This window comes from Phyllobates terribilis, unplaced genomic scaffold (genome assembly GCF_046119375.1).
Source record: "Phyllobates terribilis strain yellow unplaced genomic scaffold, ASM4611937v1 Scaffold_2__4_contigs__length_985480577, whole genome shotgun sequence".
Classification (NCBI taxonomy): domain Eukaryota; kingdom Metazoa; phylum Chordata; class Amphibia; order Anura; family Dendrobatidae; genus Phyllobates; species Phyllobates terribilis.
This window is the reverse complement of record NW_027362762.1, coordinates 427765839-427783107: the sequence shown is the minus strand read 5'-3', so window position 1 is coordinate 427783107 and position 17269 is coordinate 427765839. Positions and strand designations below refer to the sequence as shown.

At 39.2% G+C, this 17269-nt stretch overlaps 1 protein-coding gene across 2 annotated transcripts in view; it reads right to left on the bottom strand.

The window, feature by feature from the left end:
- Positions 1 to 17269, bottom strand: part of CAMKK1 (calcium/calmodulin dependent protein kinase kinase 1) — a 422153-nt gene that overhangs the window by 271097 nt on the left and 133787 nt on the right. For both annotated transcript variants that reach the window (XM_073665198.1, XM_073665200.1), the window contains exons 2-3: positions 7630 to 8131; positions 3188 to 3235 (exon numbers count right to left, since the gene is read on the bottom strand). In XM_073665198.1, coding sequence (XP_073521299.1) covers positions 3188 to 3235; positions 7630 to 8025 — 444 coding nt within the window. In that variant the 5' untranslated portion in view covers positions 8026 to 8131. The remainder of the gene's footprint in view (positions 1 to 3187; positions 3236 to 7629; positions 8132 to 17269) is intronic.

The window sequence follows — 17269 nt, the reverse complement described above, 5'->3', positions numbered from 1 at the left end:
AGTAGGAATCAATAGTACAACCTTATCCTACACCTACCGCAATCAGCCAAGACCTTTCACAAAGGCTTTCAAGTAAGCAGTTCTGTGCTTACAGGTACTGTCCAAAACAAAACACTCCAATACTATATCTCTCTTCTGTGTGACATCTCATGCTGCAGCCAGATGTACAAAGACAGGGAAGGCCAGTAATACCATGGAAGTGTTAGGGTGCTTGGTTGTATTTTTTTAGGTGATCTGCAATGGCAAGTGTCATAGAAAAAAAAATTCATAGAGACAGCTGCAGGGAGGGGATATGCCCCCCTCACATTGAACATATGGGGAAGTGAAAAAAATAATTATGATAGAGGAAGAGGGAAAGAGAGCTGGCACCTCAATCTCCATTGAAGTAGCAGCCCCCTGCAGTGACCAGGTAATTACGGCAGGGGAATTTGCTTGGAAGAAGGCCCCACGGCTGAGATTCGTTTACATAGAGGCATAGCTTCCTCTGATCAAAGGATCTCCCACAGCCCAGTTGGTGCCAGTGGTCAGTGATGAATATTGGTGTTTGCATCAATCCAATATTCATGGGAGATATATTTTCAGTGTTTTAGAGAAGGGATGAACAGAACGCATTCACTTACTTCACTGTAAGGCCAATCTAACCCCTCCACCTTAACGGTGCGTTGGATGGTGCTTTCCAGGTCATGTTTGATCTTTATATAAAGGTAAAATCGCAAAAAGGAACATGACTACAATATCTACCACCTGGGCCCTCCAGGGGCAAAGATATCATGTAAGTTGGGGATCTCATAAAATTCTAACAGACCTAGCACATTCCACAATCAGCCCCCACATGAGCCCATCAAAGGGAGGTATGTGGCTGTAACCTTGAGCTAATAAAAATGAAAGTTTGGGTCTATGTCTTTGTTCATTTTGGAAGTCACAAGTTTGCTGTGAGAGTGTTCCATTTCCTCAATCGGAGTGCTTCCCTCCGCTAAGCTCGGAGCCATTTCCGTGACTTCAGGTTTAGTCATTCACAAGACCCCCTTAGTAACCATCGGACCCCTGTGATGAGAATTGCGGGTCTCGATAGTTACCATGGTACCCTGATGTCATGTGATCACTCCAGGGTACGGTGGCCTGTGAGATCCAGCTATAAGCTGGGTCTCACAGGCAAAGTCTGTGAGACACTGACAGTCTCAAGCACTACAGTACATGAGTACTGTATTGTATGAGGTCAGTGATCAAAAAAAAAATTATACGTGTCCCACAGTGGAACTTGGTGAAAAAGTGAAAAAAGGTAAAATAAAATATGTAAAAAAGTAAAAAAAAATACCAAAAAAAGTGGACACAAACCACTAAAATCCGTTTCGCTACACAAACCGCAACGTTTCTGATAAAACAAAAATAAACAAAAAAAATACACTTAATTGGTATCACCGTGTCTGGAACGAACGGCTCTATAAAATTGGCATGTTATTTATTCCGTATGGAGAAAGCCGTAAAAAAAATAATAAAATACACACCAAAAATTACGCTTTTTCATCATACTCACAAAAAAGTGAATAAAAAGAGATCAAATGTTGTATGTAAAAAAAATTTGTACAAATGAAAACACTATACCGTCCTGTAAAAAAAACAAGCCCTAATATGGCTCATTTGGCAAATAAATACAGCTCTCAGAATATGACGATGCAAAAACAAATTCATTTTTGTAAAATATTGATTTTAGTGTGTGAAAATAGCATAAACAAAAAAATGTAAATCTGGTATCGCTGTAATCGTACTGATCCGACGAACAAATCAGTCTTATCACTTTTACCGCACAGTGAACGAAGTAAAAAATAAAAAATAGAACTGAATTGCTGTTTTTTGTTCATTCTGTGTCTGAAAAATCTGAATAAAAAGCAATAAAAAATTACTATGTGCCCCAAAATGGTACCAAACAAATCTGCAACTCTTCCCACAAACAATGAGCCCTCATACAGCTCTGTTCGCCAAAAAATAAAAAAGTTACAGCTCTCAGAATATTTAGACAAAAAACACTACTTTTTCTAAAAAAAAAATTTTTTACTCTGTGATAGCAGCAAAACCTAAAAAAACTATATAAATCTGGGATTGCTGTAATCGCACCGACCAGAAGAATAAATAAGCCTTATCACTTATACTGCATGGTAAACCACGCAAAAATAAAAATAAGGACTATTCTTGTACTGCTGTCTATTTGTTCATTCTACCTCCCAAAAACGTAATAAGGCTCGGCTGACATTTATCCTGCACTCTCTGCTGAGCGCTTACATCGGGAGTTTCCGTGAAAATTCTTCAAAATTGCGATTCAGACAAAATTCCAGACAGAACCACTCACATAAGAGGCAGATGGAGTCACTTTGTTGTAAAAATGAGAAATCGCTGGTCAACTTTTAATCCTTATAACTTACTAACAAAAAAAATTATGTTTCAAAAATGATGCAGATATAAAGTAGACAAGTGGGAAATGTTATTTATTAACTATTTTGTGTGACATATCTCTCTGATTTAAGGGCATAAGAATTAAAAGTTTGGAAATTGTGACATTTTCAAAATTTTCGCCAAATTTCTGATATTTTCACAAATAAACGCAAATCATATTGAACAAATTTTACCATTATTATGAAGTATAATATGTCATGAAAAAACAATCTCAACCAATGGGATACGTTGAAGCGTTCCAGAGTTATTACTTCATAAAGTGACACTGGTCAAATGTAAAACATTTGGCCTGGTCATTATTGTTAAAATTGGCTCGGTCACTAGGGGGTTAAACCAGGAGCTGTACTTTGTAGAGCCTCTGCCTTTATGTTTTTTTTATCACTTTTTTATCTAGTGGTTTTCTTTTTGTGACAATTGAGTTTTAAATAGGATCAGCACTTTGCAATCTAGCTAATATGCTGAGTCCGAGCCTATTCATTTCACTTGTTAACCATCAGGGACCATGAAGCTAAGGACTGTTTTCCACAAAAGAAAGAAGAAACATAAATTAAATAAACTAAGGGAACTGGACCAACAATGGATTGTTCAAAGTGAAACAAATTGAAAACTGTTATCTAGATACCCCACATGGCAATTTCCATGCAGTCATAGCTGTCAGCCGCAGAGCTGACTATAAAACTTATTTTTTACTAGTCATACGAGTTAGAATAATCTAAATAAAACAATTTTGCATACTTACTTTGCCAATTTCGCTCTGAAGTTTGTACTGGTTCAACTGTACACAATCCTAAAAAAAAGAAAAAAAAATTAAATGTAAAGCTGGATAAAATAATATTGCTTACCCATTAAGAGATCTAGTGGGCAACCGAATTGAGTAGAAAAAGCCACTTACACCTCTTACAGTCATACACAAAGGCATGTATTGAAAATGGTTAATTTAAAGGGGTATTCCCATCTCCAAGATCCTATCCCAATATGTAGTAGGTGTAATAATAGTAATATTAGCAAATATATCCAATTAGAAATGTAGTATATTTTTTCTGATTCACTAGCTCTCTTTCCTCATGTGCAGGCATCGCAGGACCTTAGGTATCCATGGTTACGTCCACTGATAAAGTCACAGTTAGTTAGCTAGTTGCTAGTGGTCGTAACCATGGATACCTAAGGTCCTGGAATGCCTGCACATGAGGAAAGAGATAGTGAATCAAAAATACTATACTACATTTCTAATGGAGATATTTGCTAATATTACTATTATTACACCTACTACATATTGGGACAGGATATTGGAGATGGGAATACCCCTTTAATGTCTTGGTTTGATTCTACCACTTTAATATTCTTAGTTTTAGCTTTGATTTAGCTTTTGAGAAAGGAGATATCATTAAATGCCATGTACAAGGGCACCTTCCAAACTGATTCCAGAAATGTCTATGACCATTTTAGTTTTCTTCCCAGAAACATGAGGTGGGCGAGGAGGCCGATATAAAAGTAAAGATTAGACAAAGAAAAGTTGAGTTCAAATGAAGTTGAAGGATACAAAGACTATTCTTGTCTCTGCTCTGGGTCCTGCTATATGTGGGGAATGGAGTGCTAGCATAAGGGCTCAGATTTAGGTAATTTATGGCATGATTTATTCAAACAGTACATGAAACGCGCGTCAGGGGTGCTCCTTTGGCTGCCATACAGGTCTTTACACATACCCTCATGGTGATTTCCACCTTACTTGGCATCTTTTGTCACTTGGCTCAGGAATGATTTGACTGCATAAGCTATTTATTTTGTGGCCAGACATCTGCTTTGAGGACATAATATAATTTTTTTTGTTCTCTCCCAAACAATGACTTTATTGGTTGTCTTGGAGTATGTTTCTTCCTACATATATATTACTCTCGGTGGCTATTTCCCTGCTGTCTATACATGTGCTATTCGGCAGACATCAGCCTTGGGCACATTTGTTCCTTCTTAATACTGACTCCACTATCTCTTCTGGGTATTATCATATTCCACCACATATATGTGCATTTTCTTGTGTGGAGCTTCCTTTTCTATTGTGTATACTAAGATACCTAGTGACTATTCTATGCTGTATTACATGGCCTTTTGTATGGTTTTGCCTATGTCTGACTTTCTACTTTTTAAAGCTTTTAAATGTTCTGTGAATACTAAATAAAGACTTGTGGTTTCTATATATGGCTCATATCTCTATATGTTCCAAGGATTTTGTAATAATTAACAGCGTTGAAGCTCAGATTTAGGTTATTTAAATAAGAAAAAAACCTACATGAGGCAAAATGAACATAAACCTTGCTGTAAATAAATAAAAAGCAAAATGGTCATTTTGCTTCTTGTAGTTTTTTTTAAATTTATGGCCTTTGTGAAAATGCATTTATGTGGTGCATGTATACCAACTTAAACCAAGCTCAAATTTAGTGTTTTTTCTTTGCATTTTTTGCATTGTGTGCAAACCTGGGTGTGGCCTCCTTTCCTAGAGCTAGATAATACATTTAAAAAGCTTCCCTTGGCTGGTGTCCACAGTTCGGGACCCGGTGATTTGTCTGCCCTTATTCACACACTGAGGTCCGCTTTGACACATGGTAAGGTTTTTAATATTAGACCTATGCCTTTAAACAATTCTGGACTGCCCATATGATGATGTCATATGTTTCGAAGGTTCTGATAGTTTATTTGGCAACATCTGATTTAAGTAGAGACACACCTGTGGATGTATTTTAATGCACACTTGAAACACACTGCTTCTTTGTGTAGCATCATGGAAAAGTCTAAAGAAATCAGGCAAGATATCAGGACTTGCACAAGTCTGGCTCATCCTTGGGTACAATTTTAAGATACCTGAAGGTTCCTCATTCTTCTGTACAAACAATTATACACAAGTACAAACAAAATGGGAATGTCAAGCCATCATACCGCTCAGGAAGGAAGGGTTCTGTGTCCCAGAGATGAATGTGCTTTGGTCCGACATGTGCATATCAACCCAAGGACAAAAGCAAAAGACCTTGTGAAGATGATGGTGGAAGATGGTAAGAAGCTGGTAAGAGTATGTTAATATCCACAGTGAAAAGAGTACTGTATCAACATGGTCTGAAAGGCCACTTTGCCAGGAAGAAGCCATTACGTCAAAAGAAACATAAAAAGCCAGATTAATGTTTGCAAATGCACACAGGAACTTAATTTTTGGAGACATGTCCTGTGGTCTGATGAAACTAAAACTGAACTTTTTGGGCATAATGGCTATTGTTACGTTTGGAGGAAAAAGGGAGAAGCTTAGAAGCCTAAAAACACCATACCAACTGTGAAACACCAGGGTGGCAGCATCATGTTGTGGGGTTGTTTTGCTGCAGGAGGGACTTGTGCACTTCACAAAATAGATGGCATCATGAGAAAAGAAGATTATGTGGCAATACTAAAGCAACATCTCAAGACATCAGCCAGGAAGTTAGAGCTTGGGCGGAAATGGGTCTTCCAAATTGACAATCACCCGAAGCATACTGCCAAAATGGTATCAAAGTGGCATAAGGATAACAAAGTCAATGTTTTGGAGTGGCCATCACAAAGCCCAAATATCTACTATGTATGGTGAGGTTAAATGGCAAAATAAAAGCAAGACATCAAAAGTATAACAACATTGAACCAATTACATATCACTTTTATTACTCACAATAAGCGTGATACATAGCAGGGCTTCTCATTAACATTTTACTATTTTCGGGTTATTACAATAAAACTTTTATAAACCACTAACCAACTATCATAGGCAAATTATAATGAGGGCAATCTGGGCTACTGCCCAAGGCCTGGGACTCTGGGGGGCCCATGGTCACATTGCCCTCACTATAGTGTTCTACACGTTGCTATTGGTATAGCTAATATCCGGGCAGGGAGCTTTCCTTGAGCTATGCAGCCAGCAATACAGAATGGCAGTGCAGCTCCAGGGGTACTCCCATTACCTTTTCTGTGATGTGCCAGTATGTATGCCCCAGCCACAAGAAGAGATAAATCCCCGGCGTCCGAGGCAGAGTGCCAGGGGAATGGGAGCGAGGTATGTGTTGTTGTTTTGTTATATAAGTGTATGGGATGTGTGGGGGCTCATATTGTATATAGAGTGGTTATGTTGGGGCTCACACTGTATATGAGGCTATGTGGGGGCTCATGCTGTATATAGGAGAGCTTTGTGAGGGATCATACTGTATACAGGGGCCTATGTGGGGGCTCATACTGTATATAGGAGGCAGTATGGGGGCTCATACTGTATATAGGGGACTGTGTGAGAGCTCATATGGTATATAGGGGGTTGTGTTCGGGCATACGTAATTCTGCTCAATATTAAGTGATACAATACTATTAATATGACATAATAATTATAATTAATATGTAAATATTAATATTGAGCAGAATTAAGTGCAGCCAACCTTGTGAAGACTTACAGAAAACGTTTGACCTCTGTTATTGCCAACAAAGGATATATAACAAAGTATTGAGATGAACTTTTGTAATTGACCAAATACTTATTTTCCACCAAAATTTGAAAAAAAATTCTTTCCAAATCAGACAATGTGATTTTCAGGATTTGTTTTCTCATTTTGTCTCTCATAGTTGAGGTCTACCTATGATGTCAATTACAGGCCTCTCTCATCTTTTTAGATGGGAGAACTTGCACAATTGGTGGTTGACTAAATACTTTTTTGCCCCACTGTAACTTCCTATTATTTCATAGTATAAAATCTGTAAATGTTGAGTAACTGAAAAAACGTATTTTTGTCCAACTGATCATCATCAGTTATAATGGAATGATGGTTGGATAACCAGAAAAACTGCAAGTCTCTGGTGCATAAAGGTCTCCAGCAGGTTTATACTGTATGTGAATAACTTTTTCATATATAAATATGGCTCATTGGTTCTGTAATAAAGTATTGCATCTTTCTGTTTTCCATTTGAACATAAAAGTATCTACTGTAACACAAATGCCAAAAATAACATTGGGCAATAACAGCATCTGCACTCCAGGACCTCTTTTATGTAGGACTTAAACATGGGGCAAGCACTGGAGACACATAGAGTTACATGCTGGAAGATAATACTGCAATTAAAAATGATATTGTGTAAAGCTGGAGGCTTTACTTAAAAGAGCCAGAAGACTGACAGAGGAGAAGAGAAACTTACATCTGAGTCAGAGATGGAGACTCGATTTGATTCAATCGTTGGCCTTCGAACTATTCGCGGTGATATGTGCGATGCAGGACCAGTTGCGTATGGACCATATCCCTGGTTCTGGGAGGGCAGACAACCCCCTGTAGGCCTTTCCTGGAGGGAGAATTTTCTGTTTGAAAGTGTAGGCCGAGAAACGGCTCTTTGGAAGCAGCTGAAGTCCCTCTGATCTTGGGAAGAAAGAAACACATCCTCACTAGTTTGAGAGCTCATGCCGTTATTTGTCATGCTGTTCATATCTTCAGAAAAGAGAACATCTGACCCTTTAGCTTGTTCCTCCACGTCTATAGCAGCAACTCTCTCAGCAAGCTCAGTCTGAGTGTCTTTACTAGGGCCACAATCACACTCCATTGCGTCAGTGTGGGAAAATTCCAGCACAGTCTCTAGGGTGCAATACAGAGTTCCCAAATCAGATACAACAGATCTTCTTAACTAAGGCTTTGTGTCCGCACAGATTCTGCAATAAAATGGAAATTTCAATTAATGACAGCATAATAAAAAAAAATTGTCACTATTAACACAGCTAAAATGTAAAACTAATGTACCATCAAGATACTTTAGGAGAATTTCCCCCCAAAACATTGCAAAATAGGGAGCACAATGTACCGCATTGAAGAAAAAATGGAAGTAAAGCTGCTGGGAGTCAGAGCAGGCGTGTATAGTGTGATTTTTCATTATAAAAGTACATATACAGTTGTGCTCAAAAGTTTACATACCCCAGCAGAATTTTTGCTTTCTTGGCCTTGTTTCAGAGAATATGATTGATAACAAAAAAACTTTTTCTCCACTGATGGTTATTGGTTGAGTGAAGCCATTTATTGTCAAACTACTGTGTTTTCTCTTTTTAAATCTTGACAACCAAAGACATCCAAATGACGCTGATAAAAAGTTCACATACCCCAGTTCTTAATACCGTGTATTGCCCCCTCTAGCATCAATGACAGCTTTAAGTCTTTTGTGGTGGTAGTGGATGAGGTTCTTTATTTTCTCAGATGGTAAAGCTGCCGATTCTTCTTGGCAAAAAGCCATATATATATATATATATATATATATATATATATATATATATATATATACTACTGTTCAAAAGTTTGGGGTCATTTAGAAATTTCATTATTTTTGAAAGAAAAGCACATTTTTTTTCAATGAAGCTAACATTAAATGAATCAGAAATACACTCTATACATTGTTAATGTGGTAAATGACTATTCTAGCTGCAATTGTCTTGTTTTTATTGCAATATCTACATAGGTATATAGAAGCCCATTTCCAACAACCACCACTCCAGTGTTTTAATGGTACATTGTGTTTGCTAACTGTGCAAGAAGGCTAATGGATGTTTAGAAAACCCTAGAAAACCCTTGCACAAGTATATTAGCCCAGCTGAAAATGGTTTGGCTGATTTGAGAAGCTATAAAATTGACCTTCCTTTGAGCTAGTTGAGAATCTGGAGCATTACATTTGTTTGTTCTATGAAACTCTCAAAATGGCCAGAAAAAGAGAACTTTCATGTGAAATTCGACAGTCTATTATTGTTCTTAGAAATGAAGGCTATTCCATGCGAGAAATTGCCAAGGAACTGAAGATTTACTACAACGGTGTGTACTACTCCATTCAGAGGAGGGCACAAACAGGCTCTAACCAGAGTAGAAAGAGAAGTGGGAGGCCCCGCTGCACAACTGAGCAACACGACAAGTACATTAGAGTCTCTAGTTTGAGAAATCGACACCTCACAGCTCCTCAACTGGCAGCTTCATTAAATCGTACACGCAAAACGCCAGTGTCACAGCGTCTACAGTAAAGAGGTGACTCCGGGATGCTGGCCTTCAGGGCAAAGTGGCAAAAAAAAGCCATATCTGAGACTGGCTAATAAAAGGAAAAGATTAATATGGGCAAAAAAACTCAGACATTGGACAGAGGAAGATTGGAAAAAAGTTTTATGGACAGACGAATCAAAGTTTGAGGTGTTTGGATCACACAGAAGAACATTTGTGAGACGCAGAACAACTGAAAAGATGCTGGAAAAGTGCCTGAAGCCATCTGTCAAGCATGGTGGAGGTAATGTGATGGTCTGCGGTTGCTTTGGTGCTGGTAAAGTGGGAGATTTGTACAAGGTAAATGGGATTTTGAATAAGGAAGGCTATCACTCCACTTTGCAAAGCCATGCCATACCATGTGGACAGCGCTTGATTGGAGCCTGGAGCCAATTTCATCCTACAACAGGACAATGACCCAAAGCACACCTCCAAATTATGCATGACCTGTTTAGGGAAGAAGCAGGCAGCTGGTATTCTATCTGTAATGGAGTGGCCAGCGCAGTCACCAGATCTCAACCCCATTGAGCTGTTGTGGGAGCAGCTTGACCGTATGGTACGCAAAAAATGCCCATCAAGCCAATCCAACTTGTGGGAGGGGCTTCAGGGAGCATGGGGTGAAATCTCTCAAGATTACCTCAGCAAATTAACAGCTAGAATGCCAAAGGTCTGCAATGCTGTAATTGCTGCAAAGGGAGCATTCTTTGACGAAAGTTTGAAGGAGAAAATTATTCTTTCAAATAAAAATCATTATTTCTAACCTTGTCAATGTCTGGACTATATTTTCTATTCATTTTGCAACTCATTTGATAAATAAAAGTATGAGTTTTCATGGAAAACACAAAATTGTCTGGGTGACTCCAAACTTTTGAACGGTAGTGTATATACAGTGGTGGCCAAAAGTATTGGCACCCCTGCAATTCTGTCAGATAATACTCAGTTTCTTCCTGAAAATGATTGCAATCACAAATTCTTTGGTACTATTATCTTCATTTAATTAGTCTTCAATGAAAAAACAAAAAAAGAATTGTCCTAAAGCCAAATTGGATATAATTACACACCAAACCTAACAAAGGGGGTGGACAAAAGTATTGGCACTGTTTGAAAAATCATGTGATGCTTCTCTAATTGTTGTAATTAACAGCACCTGTAACTTACCTGTGGCACCTAAGAGGTGTTGGCAATAACTAAATCACACTTGCAGCCAGTTAACATGGATTAAAGTTGACTCAACCTCTGTCCTGTGTCCTTGTGTGTACCACATTGGGCATGGAGAAAAGAAAGAAGACCAAAGAACTGTCTGAGGACTTGAGAAACCAAATTGTGAGGAAGCATGTGCAATCTCAAGGCTACAAGTCCATCTCCAAAGACCTGAATGTTCCTGTGTCTTCCGTGCGCAGTGTCATCAAGAAGTTTAAAGCCCATGGCACTGTGGCTAACCTCCCTAGATGTGGACGGAAAAGAAATATTGACGAGAGATTTCAACGCAAGATTGTGCGGATGGTGGATAAAGAACCTCGACTAACATCCAAACAAGTTCAAGCTGCCCTGCAGTCCGAGGGTACAACAGTGTCAACCCGTACTATCCGTCGGCGTCTGAATGAAAAGGGACTGTATGGTAGGATACCCAGGAAGACCCCAATTCTTACCCCGAGACATAAAAAAGCCAGGCTGGAGTTTGCCAAAACTTACCTGAGAATGCCTAAAACGTTTTGGAAGAATGTTCTCTGGTCAGATGAGACAAAAGTAGAGCTTTTTGGGAAAAAGCATCAACATAGAGTGTACAGGAAAAAAAAAAGAGGCATTCAAAGGAAAGAACATGGTCCCTACAGTCAAACATGGCGAAGGTTCCCTGATGTTTTGGGGTTGCTTTGCTGCCTCTGGCACTGGACTGCTTGACCGTGTGCATGGCATTATGAAGTCTGAAGACTACCAACAAATTTTGCAGCATAATGTAGGGCCCAGTGTGAGAAAGCTGGGTCTCCCTCAGAGGTCATGGGTCTTCCAGCAGGACAATGACCCAAAACACACTTCCAAAAGCACTATAAAATGGTTCGAGAGAAAGCACCGGAGACTTCTAAGGTGGCCAGCAATGAGTCCAGACCTGAATCCCGTAGAACACCTGTGGAGAGATCTCAAAATGGCAGTTTGGAGAAGGCACCCTTCAAATATCAGGGACCTGGAGCAGTTTGCCAAAGAAGAATGGTCTATAATTCCAGCAGAGCATTGTAAGAAACTCATTGATGGTTACCGGAAGCGTTTGTTCGCAGTTATTTAGGCTAAAGGTTATGCAACCAAGTATTAGGCTGAGGGTGTCAATACTTTTGTCTGGCCCATTTTTGGAGTTTTGTGTGAAATGATCAATGATTTGATTTTTGCTTCATTCTCTTTTGTGTTTTTTCCTTGCAAGCAAATTAAATGAAGATAATAATACCAAAGAATTTGTGATTGCAATCATTTTCAGGAAGAAACTGAGTATTATCTGACAGAATTGCAGGGGTGCCAATACTTTTGGCCACCACTGTATATATATATATATATTTTTTTTTTGTTTGTTTGTTTTTGTTTTTAAAGCACATTTAAAGCACATGTAAAGAAGTTGTACCCCTACACTGACTCAGTTACTGGTTTTGCAATGAATGCCTAAGGATAATGTCCCTAAATAACCCGATATACCTGTACTGACAATTTATATACAGGGTGGGCCATTTATATGGATACACCTAAATTAAATGGGAATGGTTGGTGATATCAACTTCCTGTTTGTGGCACATTAGTATATAGGAGGGGGAAAACTTTTCCGGATGGGTGGTGACCAGGGCGGCCATTTTGAAGTCGGCCATTTTGTATCCAACTTTATTTTTTTCAATGGGAAGAGGGTCATGCTAGCACAGGCTTCCAGTATCCGCGGTTTCAGATGCTGCACATCTCGTATCTTCACAGCATAGCCAATTGCCTTCAGATAACCCCAAAGATAAAAGTCTAAGGGGGGCAGATCGGGAGACCTTGGTGGCCATTCAACTGGCCCACGACAACCAATCCACTTTCCAGGAAACTGTTCATGCAGGAATGCTCGGACCTGACACCCATAATGTGGTGGTGCACCATCTTGTTGGAAAAACTCAGGGAACGTGCCATCTTCAGTGCATAAAGAGGGCAACACATCATCATGTAGCAATTTCAGATATCCAGTGGCATTGAGGTTTCCATTGAGGAAGAATGGCCCCACTATCTTTGTACCCCATATACCACACCATACCATCAAGATAAGAGATGTGCAGCATCTGAAACAACGGATACTGGAAGCCTGTGCTAGCATTTCTTCTGCGGTGTTGCTATCAGTGTGTCAAGAGTGGCAGAAGAGGGTTGCATTGACAATCCAACACAATGAGCAGCACTTTGAACACATTTTATAAGTGGTCATAAACTTGTAAAAAACTCATGAAAGAATAAAGTTACGTTAAAATCAAGCACACCATTGTTTTTCTTATCAAAATTCTCAATAAGTTTGATGAGTCACATGACCCTCTTCCCATAAAAAAAAATAAAGTTGTATCCAAAATGGCCAACTTCAAAATGGCCGACATGGTCACCACCCATCTGGAAAAGTTTTCCCCCTTCCATATACTAATGTGCCACAAACAGGAAGTTGATATCACCAACCATTCCCATTTAATTTAGGTGTATCCATATAAATGGCCCACCCTGTATATATACATATATATATTACACAGGGTATAGAGCATGGTGTGTGTACATATACAGTGTCTTTAAAAAGTATTCATACTCTGTGAACTTTTCTGCATTTTTTCATATTACACCCACAAATGTATTTTATTGGGATTTTATGTGATATACCAACACAAAGAAACAAGCATTTGTGAAATGCAAAGTAAATGATATATGGTTTTCAAATTATTTTAAAAATATACAGTACAGACCAAAAGTTTGGACACATCTTCTCATTTAAAGATTTTTCTGTATTTTCATGACTATGAAAATTGTACATTCACACTGAAGGCATCAAAACTATAAATTAACACATGTGGAATTATATACTTAACAAAATAGTGTGAAACAACTGAAAATATGTCTTATATTCTAGGTTCTTCAAAGTAGCCACCTTTTGCTTTGATGACTGCTTTGCACACTCTTGGCATTCTCTTGATGAGCTTCAAGAGGTAGTCACCTGAAATGGTCTTCCAACAATCTTGAAGGAGTTCCCAGAGATGCTTAGCACTTGTTGGCCCTTTTGCCTTCACTCTGCGGTCCAGTTCACCCCAAACCATCTCGATTGGGTTCAGGTCTGGTGACTGTGAAGGCCAGGTCATCTGGCGTAGCACCCCATCACTCTCCTTCTTGGTGAAATAGCCCTTACACAGCCTGGAGGTGTGTTTGGGGTCATTGTCCTGGTGAAAAATAAATGATGGTCCAACGAAACGCAAACCGGATGGAATAGCATGCCGCTGCAAGATGCTGTGGTAGCCATGCTGGTTCAGTATGCCTTCAATTTTGAATAAATCCCCAACAGTGTCACCAGCAAAGCACCCCCACACCATCACACCTCCTCCTCCATGCTTCACGGTGGGAACCAGGTATGTAGAGTCCATCCGTTCACCTTTTCTGCATCGCACAAAGACACGGTGGTTGGAACCAAAGATCTCAAATTTGGACTCATCAGACCAAAGCACAGATTTCCACTGGTCTAATGTCCATTCCTTGTGTTCTTTAGCCCAAACAAGTCTCTTCTGCTTGTTGCTTGTCCTTAGCAGTGGTTTTCTAGCAGCTATTGTACCATGAAGGCCTGCTGCACAAAGTCTCCTCTTAACAGTTGTTGAAGAGATGTGTCTGCTGCTAGAACTCTGTGTGGCATTGACCTGGTCTCTAATCTGAGCTGCTGTTAACCTGCGATTCCTGAGGCTGGTGACTCGGATAAACTTATCCTCAGAAGCAGAGGTGACTCTTGGTCTTCCTTTCCTGGGGTGGTCCTCATGTGAGCCAGTTTCTTTGTAGCGCTTGATGGTTTTTGCAACTGCATTTGGGGACACTTTCAAAGTTTGCCCAATTTTTCGGACTGACTGACCTTCATTTCTTAAAGTAATGATGGCCACTCGTTTTTTTTTACTGAGCTGCTTTTTTCTTGCCATAATACAAATTCTAACAGTCTATTCAGTATCCACCAGACTTCTGCACAACACAACTGATGGTCCCAACCCCATTTATAAGGCAAGAAATTCCACTTATTAAACCTGACAGGGCACACCTGTGAAGTGAAAACCATTTCCGGTGACTACCTCTTGAAGCTCATCAAGAGAATGCCAAGAGTGTGCAAAGCAGTCATCAAAGCAAAAGGCGGCTACTTTGAAGAACCTAGACTATAAGACATATTTTCAGTTGTTTCACACTTTTTTGTAAAGTATATAATTCCACATGTGTTAATTCATAGTTTTGATGCCTTCAGTGTGAATGTACAATTTTCATAGTCATGAAAATACAAAAAAATCTTTAAATGAGAAGGCGTGTCCAAACTTTTGGTCTGTACTGTAAATCTGAAAATTGTGATGTCCATTTGTATTCATTCCCCTAAATAAAATCCTGAGTGACCAATTGTCTACAGAAGTCACATAATTAGTAAATTGAGTCCCACCTGTGTGTAATTTATTATCAGTATAACTACTGCTGTTCTGTGAAGGCCTCAGAGGTTTGTTTAATTAAGTAATATTAATAATTTTTATTTTTATAGCGCCAACATATTCCGCAGCAATTTACAATTTTAGGGGGGGGGGGCCTTGAACAGACAAAAAGACATTACCAAATAAGCATAACTCAGATATTAAAAGGAGTGAGGGCCCTGCTCGCAAGCTTACAGTCTATGAGGAAATAGGGGGGGACACAAAAGGTAAAATGTACAAATATTGTATAATACAGCCATAATATGCTAAATAGGGTAAGTACATAGAACTACGTGAACTGGTCACCAGCCAGTATGTGTACAGTACAGACAGAGGCTTATCAGTGCATGGATGGTATGAACATGATTTTGAAGAAAATTTTGATATGGGCCAAACTGGGACAGTTAGACAAGTGTGTTAAGGCGATAGGCCAGTCTAAAAAAATGAGTTTTTAGGGAATGCTTAAAGCTGTGGGTATTGGGAATTAATCAAATTGTCCTGGGTAGTGCATTTCAAAGAATTGGCGCAGCATGTGAGAAATCTTGGAGACGGGAGTGGGAGGTTCGGATTAAGGAGGATTTTAGTTTGAAGTCATTAGCAGAACGGAGGGCACGGAAAGGGTGGTAGACTGAGATGAGGGAGGAGATGTAGAATGGTGCTGAATCTGGAGAGCTTTGTGGGTAAGAGTGATAAGTTTGTTTGAGAACATTAGAGATCAAACAGCATCATGAAAACCTAGGAACACCAGACAGATCTGGGATAAAGTTGTGAAGAAGAGTAAGGCAGGGTTAGATTATAAACAAATAGCCCAAGCTCTGAACATCTCACGGAGCGCTATTCAATCCATCATCCAAAAATGGAAAGAGTATGGCACAATTGCAAACCTACTAGGACATGGACATCCACCTAAACTAACAACCCAAGCTGCCAGAGCTACAATGGAATGGTTTGGATCAAAGCATATTCGTGTGTGTGAATGGCCCAGTCACAGTCCAGACCTAAATCCCATTGAGAATCTGTGGCAAGACTTGAAAGTTGCTGTTCAGAGATGTTCTCCATCCAATCTCACTGAGCTAGAGCTAGTTTGCAAAGAAGAATGGGGAAAAAACAGCCTCTATATGTGCAAGGCTGGTACAGACAAACCCCAAAAGACTTGCAGCAGTAATTGCAGTGAAATGGTTCTATAAAGTATTTACACAGGGGGGCTGAATACAAATGCACATCACAATTTTCAGATTTATATTTTTAAAATATTTAGAAAACCATGTATCATTTCCTTTACACTTCAAGAATATTTGCTACTTTGTGTTGGTATATCACATAAAATTCTAATAAAATACATTTAAGTTTGTGTGTGTAATGTGAAAAAGTTCACGGGGTATGAATATTTTTTCAAGGCACTGCATTTACACACTCTGATATACAGTTATATGAAAAAGTTTGGGCACCCCAATTAATCTTAAGCTTAATGTTTTATAAAAATTGTTGTTTTTGCAACAGCTATTTCAGTTTGATATATGTAATAACAGTTGGACCCAGTAATGTTTCTGCCTTGAAATGAGGTTTATTGTACTAACAGAAAATGTGCAATCTGCATTCAAACAAAATTTGACAGGTGCATAAGTATGGGCACCTCACCAGAAAAGTGACATTAATATTTAGTAGATCCTCCTTTCGCAAAAATAACAGCCTCTAGTCGCTTCCTGTAGCTTTTAATGAGTTCCTGGATCCTGGATGAAGGTATTTTTGACCATTCCTCTTTACAAAACAATTCCAGTTCAGCTAAGTTTGATGGTCGCCGAGCATGGACAGCCCTCTTCAAATGATCCCACAGATGTTCAATGATATTCAGGTCTGGGGACTGGGATTCCAGAACATTGTAATTGTTCCTCTGCATGAATGCCTGAGTAGATTTGGAGCGGTGTTTTGGATCATTGTCTTGGTGAAAGATTCATCCCCTGCGTAACTTCAACTTTGTCACTGATTCTTGAACATTATTGTCAAGAATCTGCTGATACTGAGTGGAATCCATGCGTCCCTCAACTTTAACAAGATTCCCGGTGCCGGCATTGGCCACATAGCCCCAAAGCATGATGGAACCTCCACCAA